The sequence below is a fragment of the Nicotiana sylvestris genome, chromosome 8, assembly GCF_000393655.2.
Source record: "Nicotiana sylvestris chromosome 8, ASM39365v2, whole genome shotgun sequence".
Classification (NCBI taxonomy): domain Eukaryota; kingdom Viridiplantae; phylum Streptophyta; class Magnoliopsida; order Solanales; family Solanaceae; genus Nicotiana; species Nicotiana sylvestris.
This window is the reverse complement of record NC_091064.1, coordinates 29,141,078-29,151,921: the sequence shown is the minus strand read 5'-3', so window position 1 is coordinate 29,151,921 and position 10,844 is coordinate 29,141,078. Positions and strand designations below refer to the sequence as shown.

General features: G+C 35.2%; 1 protein-coding gene across 2 annotated transcripts; it reads left to right on the top strand.

The window, feature by feature from the left end:
• The first annotated feature begins 2,759 nt into the window (after nt 1–2,759).
• On the top strand, nt 2,760–10,410 carry LOC104235969 (probable serine/threonine-protein kinase WNK4). Of its 2 annotated transcripts, XM_009789806.2 has the most exons (9): nt 2,760–3,453; nt 5,748–5,785; nt 5,853–6,080; nt 6,162–6,382; nt 6,537–6,694; nt 6,780–7,173; nt 7,512–8,372; nt 9,962–10,030; nt 10,251–10,410. In XM_009789806.2, the coding sequence occupies exons 1-8, from the start codon at nt 3,043–3,045 to the stop codon at nt 10,012–10,014; spliced, it is 2,364 nt and encodes a 787-aa protein (XP_009788108.1). In that variant the 5' UTR covers nt 2,760–3,042; the 3' UTR covers nt 10,015–10,030; nt 10,251–10,410. The 2 variants fall into 2 exon arrangements, with proteins under 2 accessions (XP_009788108.1, XP_009788109.1); XM_009789807.2 differs by lacking the exons at nt 9,962–10,030; nt 10,251–10,410 and adding an exon at nt 8,472–8,876.
• The last annotated feature ends 434 nt before the right edge of the window (nt 10,411–10,844 follow it).

The window sequence follows — 10,844 nt, the reverse complement described above, 5'->3', positions numbered from 1 at the left end:
ATATCAATAAAAATCCTCGAAGGGTTCAAATAGATGGCACTAGGCCCAAATGTGGCATTCAGCCCAAATAATGATGATAGCAAATATTTTTCAATCAAATACGCGGTAAAATCATCAATCGGGACGGACCAAGTCACAATCCCCAATAGTGTATGACCCCACGCTCGTCATCAAGCATGTGCCTCACCTCAATATAGCATTACGATGTGCAATCCGGGGTTTCAAACCCTTAGAACATCATTTATAATCATAACTCACCTCAAACCGGCAAAATCTCTAACTCGCGACGCCTTTGCCACTCGAATCGGCCTCCACGCGCATCGAATCTATCCAAAATCAGAACGAGGACGTCAAAATATGCTTAGGGGACAAAGCCCAAGCAAAAACAATCAATAAAGGGCACAAATCCCGAAATTACCAAAACACAACCTCCGGGCCCACGTCTCAAAAGTCAGAAATTTTTACACCAATAGATTCCTTTTCTTCCCACGAGTTCATACATACCAAGAACATAAAAATCCATCCACAAATGACCCTTCAAATCCCAAATGTTTGGTCTCCAATTTCAAGCCCTAGTTCTTCAATTTTAGGCTTAGATTCCATGATTTTCTAGGTGAAATTCACATAATAATCGAGTTTTTAGTCCAAGAATCTTACCTCCAAGTGATTCCCCTCGAACCCCTCTTCAATCTCCTTTAAAAATATCCAAAAATGACCAACTATGGAGGAAATAAACCCAATCCTCGCGGACAAGACGAGTTTTAAAACCTTCTGCCCAGGCATAAATTCCTTCTTTTCGAACGCGGTCAAAGTCTCGCGTCCGCAAAGCACAAAAATAATTTTGACCAAAATCCTCTTTCGCGAACGCGACACGACCATCACGAACGTGATGCTTTACCCAGGCAAACCTTCGCGGACGCGTTCAGCCCATCATGAACGCGTTCAGCCCATCGCGAACGCGATGAGTTAAATCCACTGAAGCTCAGCCTCACCATTCCTTGTATGCGAACGCGACACCTATCCTGCGAACGCGATGCACCAATCCTCAGCCCTTCGCGAACGCATCACCTGCCTCGCGAATGCGAAGGCTAAACTTCCACCTCCATCAATAGATTCTTCGCGAATGCGAGGGTCCTCTCGCGAACGCGAAGACCAAAATGTCTGCAACTGCTGGAACTCAAAATCTGCAATTTTTCAAACTTCAAAATGATCCGATTGACCACCCGAAACTCACCCGAAGCCCCTGGGACCTCAACCAAAGGCATCAACACATCCTAAAACCTTATTCAAACTTGTACCAGTCATCAAAACACCTCAAACAACATCAAATCACCCAAAACACATCGAATTCAAGCTTAAATTTCTATAATCTTTCAAAATACGCTTTTGATCAAAAACCTAACCAAACCACATCTGAATGACCTGAGATTTTACACACACATCCCAAATGACACAACGAAACTACTGCAACTCTCGGAATTCCATTCTGACCCCTATATCAAAATTTCGCCTATCAACCGAAAATCGCTAAAATATCAACTTCGCCAATTCAAGCCTAAATCTACTAGAAACCTCCTAAATTCATTCCGATCACGCTCCTAAGTCACAAATCACCTCTCGAAACTAACCAAACCATCGGAACTCACATCCGAGCCCTCTAACACATAAGTCAATATCCGGTTGACTTTTCCAACTTAAGCTCCCTCAAAAGAGACTAAGTGTCTCAAACCTTACCAAATTCCTTCCGGATTCGATCCAACCAACCCGATATCACGTAACACGGATAAACAAAGCATAAAGAAGCAGAAATGGGGAAAACGGAGCATTAACTCATGAGACGACTGGTCGGGTCGTCACACATATTCACGCATAACAAAGCAATACATTACATTTTCTCTCTTGAGCTCTGTTGTTCAGTTCATACTCTTTTTTAGCATATTCTGTTGGTTCGAGGGCGATCTAGCTCGAAGGCCATAACCGCTAGTTATATTGGTTTGCTTTATTTTACAGTTAATTTCTAACATTAATATAATTCTCATATTTTTCAGTTTGTGCCAAGTGAAATCACATTTCCTTAAAACCACTTATAAATTTAATATTTATCAGTTTGTGCCAAGTGAAATCACATATCCTTAAAACCACTTATAAATTTAATTGTTATCCAATTTTAAAGGTAAACAGATACTATAATTGAACATCAAGATTTCTCAATAAGTTTGAAATTCAATTTAACTTTACCATGCAAGTTCCAATTAACTTAGGCGAGTTGATGATAACTCTAAATATGAGTACCTTGGTATTTTTCATGAACCAATCTTCGTAATAAATTAGAAAATACACAAAATAAGATTCCGTTTGGATTGACTTTAAAAAGTGGTTTTTAAGCACGCATGTTTGAAAGTACTTTTTTAAGCACACATGCTTAAAAGTACTTAAGTGCTAAAACTTGTTTTAAAAATAAGCAGTTATGTATTTGGATAAAAATGTTAACTTGAAAAAACTATTCCACTCTTTCTAATCGATTTCATAATCTTTCTATTGATGATCAGTTTATCAAATATAAAACCTAAAGCAGCAAGATTGATTTGTTCGATCCACGTTCACCGCATCATTCTTCTAATTTTTTTTCCAACTCCGTAGTTTCTTTTTTCTATTTAGATATAGTTTTCGATTCAAACACAGGGACAGATCGCACAAGTGTTTGGTCCCTTATTATCTTCCTTTAGCAATCAATTCCATTTGCTCTCGTTAATAACCTACCCTTTCCTTCCTTCTCTCCGACTTTTTCGTTTTTCCTTTTCATCCTTTATCCCATTATCTTTTCTCATCTATATTTATTCATTAACATAAAAAGGCTAGTGTCGGCTTAAAATCTTCTAAATATTTTGTTACAACACATGAGAAAGAGAAAAGAGGTGTGTGTTGAATGAAGAACACATCAAGAAATTCGTGGTACAATGGAGAATGGTGTTATGGTCATGAGTACAAGATTGTCCTCCTCGTTAATGTCGACATCTAATAATAATTTTCTCTATCTTAAAAATGCCCTTCTTGCTTCTATTTTCAATTCCCAAGGCCGATTCCGACGACAAAAAATACACACCTTCGGCATTATGTTCCTTGTGTATTTCTTCCTACGTGGCCTTTTGGGACATGCAAAAACGTCACCATTTCTTGAAAAATCCTTGTCTGCCTTTGAATATTATTAGGGTTGTCTGTTTGGCTTGTCTTTGTTCTTGTTTTTTTTCTCCCTTTTCCTTTTCTTCTTCTTCGTCGTCTTCTCTTGTTGCTGTTTGGTTGTTCAACAGAATGATTTCCGGGGCTGGAATTGGAATTGGAATTGGGAATGGGGAGCCATTAGGATGTTGTACAAATAACAAAGGCCGATCTAATGAGGCACACTACTTGCAAAATGACTACGTTGAGAAAGACCCCAATGGTCGATATGTTCGGGTAATTGATCTCTATTCCCTATTGGTTACGTGAACCTATTTCCTTTTTAGTCCGTGTAAAAAAGAATGACCTTTTTCTTTATTTGAAAACAATTTACTTTATGCAATGATTTATATCCACACAAAATATATGTGCTTCATTTTACGCTACAAGTTCAAAAGTTTTCTCTCTTTTCTTAAACTCCGTGCTCAGTCAAATAAGTTTACATAAATTGAAACGGAGGGAGTATTTGTTATTAATATCATATTATTTAACAATATACCGAGAGATGGATGTCCGTTGGTATATATAATTTCTGAGTGTATTGTGTCAGATATATATCCAGGTGTGCGACGGGGTCCATCGGCAGTTACCGAGAGACTCTGGAGCGATTTACCTACAGACACTGTGCCGACGTTCTCCCGTCGGTAAAGCCTTGTTTTCGAGGGATGTCCCTCGGTAATCCGCATTGGTAAAAGGGGGATTTTTAGTAGTGTGTATTATTCTAGTGATTTAAGTGTATATGTAAATAAGATGTTTCCAACAAAATAAGTCACATGGTTTAATAAATAAATCGCATGGAATGAAGTTTTCGGGAAAGACCTATGTTTCTCAGAGTTAATGCAGACTTAGCTAATGATATGATATCAGGAAAGAAAAAGATCCATATAACTTATATCTACTAGTTGGGAATAGATTTTGGTCTTGTTAGTATGGTGGTTTTAATTTGAAGCTATTCTTTTTCTAGGAGTATTTTGACCTTATCATAGATTTACATGCCTCTAAAATTATAGAGAATTTGTAATATTGTTATTGTTATTACTATAGTATATATATTTAACATTTTTTCACTTTTATTTTATTTGGTATATATGATGATGACATAACCTGTGCTTAAATGAAGAAACATGAGCTTAAATGAAGAAACATGAACCCCAACTTGTTTGTGACTGAGGTGAATCTGTTGTTTAACCATTAAAACTTAGTTAAGTTTAGAAATTTGATAGTGGCTGACTGAAAAACACACAATTTGAGTAGTTGAAGGTTCGATTTTCTAAGCTGGATTTCATGAGGAGCAAAATTGCAATTTTCCCATTTAGATGTTATTTCTTTTTCTTTTCTTAAGTTTGATGGCTTGTGTCAAATGCAAAGGTTCAAATTTCATTAGAAGGTTATCATAATGTAGGCAGAATTTGAGGTCGTCTTAGCTGAGATGCAAATAAAGATTTTTCCAAAACAGCGATTGCTCAGAGCAAATCAGTTTTGATTAGTAGTTCAAAACCAAGTGTCATGACAATTTTATTAGAAAACAATGTCAATGTTGCTTTATTTGAAAATTTATTGGCATTGATGAGTTATACACATTGGCAGTGTGTTTTGCTAAATTTTTAAGATGGTTTGGTTAACACGTCTATCATTATCTCTCAAATGTTAAGAGTTTGAGATATGGGAAACTTCAAAAAGGATGTTAAAGATGGGGAGGGTTAAGAAAGGTCATCTTGAAGACCCAAAGGTATTTGAAAAATAAAATTATTCAAGATATACATATGGCAGGTCAATGGAAACTAACCGAGCAACTTAAGAGAAAATTCAAATTACTTAAGAAAAGGAGGAATTGCACACCAGAAGGAGGGAAAGAAGAAATTTGATTAAAAAGTGTTAATTAATTATTGGTAGTAATGCTGTATAGAATATGACGATCATGATCATCTGCATGAGCGTGATTAAATTTATTCTAATCTACTTATCGTTCATTTTTGTTGCAATACTATATGGCAGGATGACCATTGCTCAAGGTCCCTCCTAATATCCTGCTCTCATCAAGTTCAAACTGCATTTTCTGTTCCTATATTGTTAAACTATATAATATAAAACAAGGTGTAGCTGGTATTTGTCTTGTTATTAAGGAATGGCGCATTTTAGTATTTTTCATATGCTTAAAATTCTATTACTACCTGATATTGCTTGTGTTTTGGTTGTTCTACTTCCTTGTTGTTGTTATTGTTTCCCTGACTTTTACACTACTTTATTTCTTTTCTATACTGTTGTTATTTGCATGCTTTCTTGGAGCCGAGGGTTTACCGGAAACTGTCTCTCTACCTGCACAAAATAGGGGTAAGGCTGCGTACCCCTATTTGAGGGATTACACTGGGTTTGTTGTTGTTGTTGTTGTTGTTGGATGGATATTAACCATAAGAAAAGAAGAAAGAGGATATGGGAGTCTCTTTTTGTTTCCTTTGTTTAGCAGGCAAAGCTTCAAAAGTATCATTTCATTGACAATGCATTATAACACCTGCATTTGTTTTCTTTTACAGTATAATGAAGTATTGGGCAAGGGAGCATTCAAGACTGTGTATGTTCCTCAACTTTGTCTCGTTTTCTTTTTGGTTTTCATTTTTATCTCTGAATTGTGTTTTTAGCTACAAGGCATTTGACCTACTCGAGGGAATTGAAGTTGCATGGAGCCGAGTGAAAATCGACGACGTGTTGCTGTCACCAGAAAGTTTGGGAAAATTATATTCAGAGGTTCATCTTCTGAGACAGTTGAAACATGACAATGTAATGAAGTTATATGATTCGTGGATTGATGACAAGAAGAGGACAGTTAACATGATCACCGAGCTCTTCACGTCCGGGAACTTGAGACAGTGAGATTTCTTGATAGTTTCTCATTTCTTTCATTTCTTTATTATAATCTCTTAAAATTTTAATGTATTTCATGGCTATAGATACCGTAAGAAGTATCAAAGTGTCGATATGAAGGCTATAAAGAATTGGGGAAGGCAGGTTCTCCAAGGTTTGGACTATCTCCATAGTCAGAACCCGCCTATAATTCACAGGGACTTGAAATGCGACAATATTTTTGTCAATGGAAATCATGGGGAAATCAAGATTGGCGACCTTGGATTGGCAACGATTATGGAGCAGCGTACTGCCAAGAGTGTTATTGGTATGGTTATTTCTTGTAGTACTTTTAGACAAGATTCGGGAACACTACCTTCCCCAAACTCGACTAGTGGAATTATACTGAGTTTGTTGTTGTTGTCATTGTTTTTTAACAAGATTCCTTCTGCAGTACTGACTTTATCTATTGCTATATAAAGGAACCCCCGAATTTATGGCCCCAGAGCTCTACGAAGAAGAGTACAATGAACTAGTGGATATATATTCCTTCGGAATGTGTATGTTGGAAATCGTTACTTTTGAGTACCCTTACAGCGAGTGCAAGAATCCGGCTCAAATCTATAAGAAAGTTAGCTCCGTAAGTTCAAAAATTAGATGCTTAAATTGTATTCTCTACTTGAAATTGTGTCATTCTGTCAAACTAAAGAACTTTCCGTTATCAGGGCATTAAACCTGCTTCCCTCGGCAAGGTTACTGATTCTGAAGTCAAAGGATTCATTGAAAAATGTTTGGTTGTAGCATCCGAGAGGTTGTCAGCCAAGGAACTCCTGAAAGATCCGTTTCTTCAATGTGAAAACTTGAAGGGGTTGGTCCATAATCCATTTCAGTTACCTAAGCAATGTCCTAAATCTTTGAGTTTGTCGAAGCCTTTACCACATTCCATGGATGTGGATTCAGAGTATAACCAATCTATATGTACAGACTCTATTTGTGGAAGTCCTCGCGTTCCAGTTTTGGAATTCCAGAGATGTCATCAGAATAATGAATTTAAACTAATGGGGAAGAAGAATGACGATAACTCAATTTCATTGACCTTTCGAATCAGAGATCCTGCTGGTACGCAAATGATTATCAATTTGTTTCCTATTACTCCCTTTGTCCTATTTTATATGACACTCTTTTCTTTTTAGTCTGTCCCATAACGAATGACATTTCTGAACATTTAGAAATAATTTGACTTTAAGCTTCTATATTATCCTTAATGAGATCGATTTTTAGCCAAACAAATGTCTATTGCTTGTTTTAGACCTTAAGTTCCAAATGTCTTTTTTTCTTTCTTAAACTTCGTACGCAGTTAAACACCGTCACGTTGGAAGGAGGAAATAGTTTATTTTACTTTTCAGCATTGTGGAATCAGATATCATCTTCTTATTCCAAACATTTGGTTATTGCAGGTAGTGTAAGAAACATACACTTCATTTTCTATCTTGATACAGACACTGCACCTTTAGTTGCAGCTGAGATGGTTGAACAACTGCAGCTAGCCGATCATGATGTGGCTTTTATTGCTGACTTTATTGATTACCTAATTATGAAGATATTTCCAGCTTGGAATCCTTCCTCTGGAGACCATTCTACCGGAGGGAGAAGTCCAAGCAAACAACCTCGAGAAAGTTGCCTAACAGACTTGACCGGTTGCTCGAACAAGTCCATAGGTCACCAAGATGTTAATTCTGACTTCAATGTGGAAACTCATGTAATTTCTCGAACTGATGAAGGTGATATGTATGTGAATTCAGATGGAACTTCTCATCATGTTACATTTGATTCGCCAACGCATTTGGCGGGCATGGAATATGAAAACTCTCAAGAATCAATTGTTTTTAAGGTTATGGCTGAAAATGCTGATACAAGGAATGGGAATTCATTTGGATGCTCTAACGATCATGTTAATGATGGAGCTTCTAAAAGTTGTAGTACAAGCATTTCGGAGATGGATTTCAGATATTTGTTCCACGACGACGAATGCACAATGCAGGAAAATATTGGTGATGTTGCAGAATGCATACCATCAAATGAATATGGCAAGGATCCAGAGCTGACTTCTATAGATATCGACAGAATTTCTAGAGGCATGAGTTTGTCCAGTGGTTCATTTTCCTCGTCAATTGAGAAAGACGAGGATACAGAGCTAAAATTGGAGCTCAAGGCAATTGAATTGCAGTATCAGGAATGGTTTCAAGAACTCTCAAGAATGAAAGAAGAGGAACTAGAAACTTGCAGGAAGAGATGGACGACTAAGAAAAAGTTGACAGGTAACTGAATGAGAGTGGCTGGCAACCACTTTCTTCAAATATCCTAGTTTTTCTCATAGATTAACGATTAGCTTTTCTTCTTTTACTACACTTAACCAGGAGGTCACAGATTCGAGCTGTGAAAATAGTCTCTTGCAGAAATGCAGGGTAAGGCTGTACAATAGGCTTTTGTAGTCCGGTCCTTCCCAGATATCCTGCGCATAGCTGGAGCTTAGTACATCGGGCAACCTTTTTACTACGCTTAACTTTATAACTCGAATCCGTGGAGGATCTTGGTCACGTTTAGACATAATGGAAATCACTTTATACGCGGATATTTGAGTATATGAAGATCATATTAAGCCTATATAACTGTAGATAGTTGTATACTTTTGTTTGTTTCCACCTTGGCTCTGTTTTCTCTTTTTCTTTTCTTTTTCTAAGTTGGCCATAGCTTCCCCTGTACGAATGCAAATGTCATGGCAATTTAACTTGTAAATATATATGATTGAGTGCATCCTTAATTTCTAATCTGTAGTCTGTTGCTGGTTGTGAAAGAAGTAAGCGTGGTTAGGCTGACCTGTAGGGAACTTTACACCGTGTACCTACTTTTAAAAGCACTTAACACAATATACTTCAATTATGAAATTACATGTAGTACACATCAATTAATTACCTTACATATGTCAAAAGAACAATAATTACCATATAAATTTACTCCCTAATTAAAGGAAAGTATCGATCTATATAAAGCAAATCCACTCCATCTGTTTAAACTTTGGACCAAAATTAAAGAATAAAATCCCTTTAAACAAAGCCTTTTCTTATGAGAACCGTTGTCCTTAATTTCTTTTATACAATAAACAATTATTCAGTAAAATATTCATTGTATACTAGTATTATATATAGCATGTTAATATTTTAAGTAAAATAAAATACACACAATAAATAAAAATAAAGATATATTTGGTTTGGACACTATATTCCAAATTAAAATATTGTAGGTATATTCGATTTGAATATTGTATTCCAAATTAGAATATTATATACTAGTTTTATATATAGCATGTTAATATTACAAGTAAAATAAATTATACACAACAAATAAAAATAAAGGTATATTTAATTTGAATTTTATATTCCAAATTAGAATATTGTGGTATGTTTGTTTGAATATGTAATGTTTGGTTTGAATATAGATTTTAAATTAGAATATTGTGATGTGTTTGGTTTAAATATTGTATTCTTTATTAGAATTTGGTATGTTGGTTTGAATTATATATTCTTCATTAAACTATTGTAATTTGGTATACTTGGTTTGAATATTGTATTTTAAATTAGAATCTTGTGGTATGTTTGATTTGAATACTATATTGCGGTATGTTTGACTTAAATATTGTATTCCAAATTAAAATATTATGGTATGTTCGATTTGAATATTGTATTCCAAATTAGAATATTGTAGTTTGTTTGATTCGAACATTATATTTTTTATTAGGATGTTGTGGTGTATTGGTTTGAATAGTATGTTCTAGTATTTTATTTTAGTTTAGATATTGTATCCCAAGTTAAATCATTTTAACCTTATTTTTGTTTCTCTTTTGATTTAGATGGAAGAGAAAAAAAAAACGGTGATGGACTTAGAGAAATTATTGGGGTGTGAACTTTTTGGTCAGAAGGTAAGTATAATCCCAATTTCTTAAAATGTGGGATGATGGAGTATTTTAAGGGAGGGAGAGATAATTTAGTTCCTTAAAATGTGGAATTTATTTAATGGTATATAGTGATATTAAAGATTTAAAAAGTAAATAAAATTTTATAAAATAGGTATACAAGGTAAAATACATATTTTAAATGTATATGTAGTTAACTAATTTTTCCCATGGGTATATCACGTAGATTTCCCTTACCTGTGGTACGTAGCTAATGGTTGGATCCACGTTACCTTGTGCTCGTCCGGCGTTGAAGTTATTGATTTCTGGGGCTTTTCTGCAAATGGCGTATTTTGAGGCTACTATTTAAATTCTATCCCCGATAGTCGTATAGCCTGTTTGGCAAAGCTTCAAAAATCAGCTTATTTTGATAAGTGCATTTTTTTCGAAAGTACTTTTCTTTAAGAGTGCTACTATTTGGTCACACACATAATGGCCCAACGATGGTCATACCGTGAAATACCCTTAAAACCGTTGATTTCATATTTGGCTTAATAGCTATTATTTCCCTCCAAAGTATTTCCCTCCCAAACAAACTAATAACTATTGATTATCCCAAAACATTGATCCCATAAAATCATCATTCTCTCATGGGAAGACCAAAAGTCTTTGTATGTATATGTATACTGTTATGTATTTTTTTAAAATAAAATTTATACTTATGGGAGGATCAAAATCCTTCGTATGTATACGTATATTATTTTTCGAAAATTTATACGGTATATAAATTAGACTAACCTTGAATCCTATGTTGCAATTTTGATTATGAAATATTAATGAA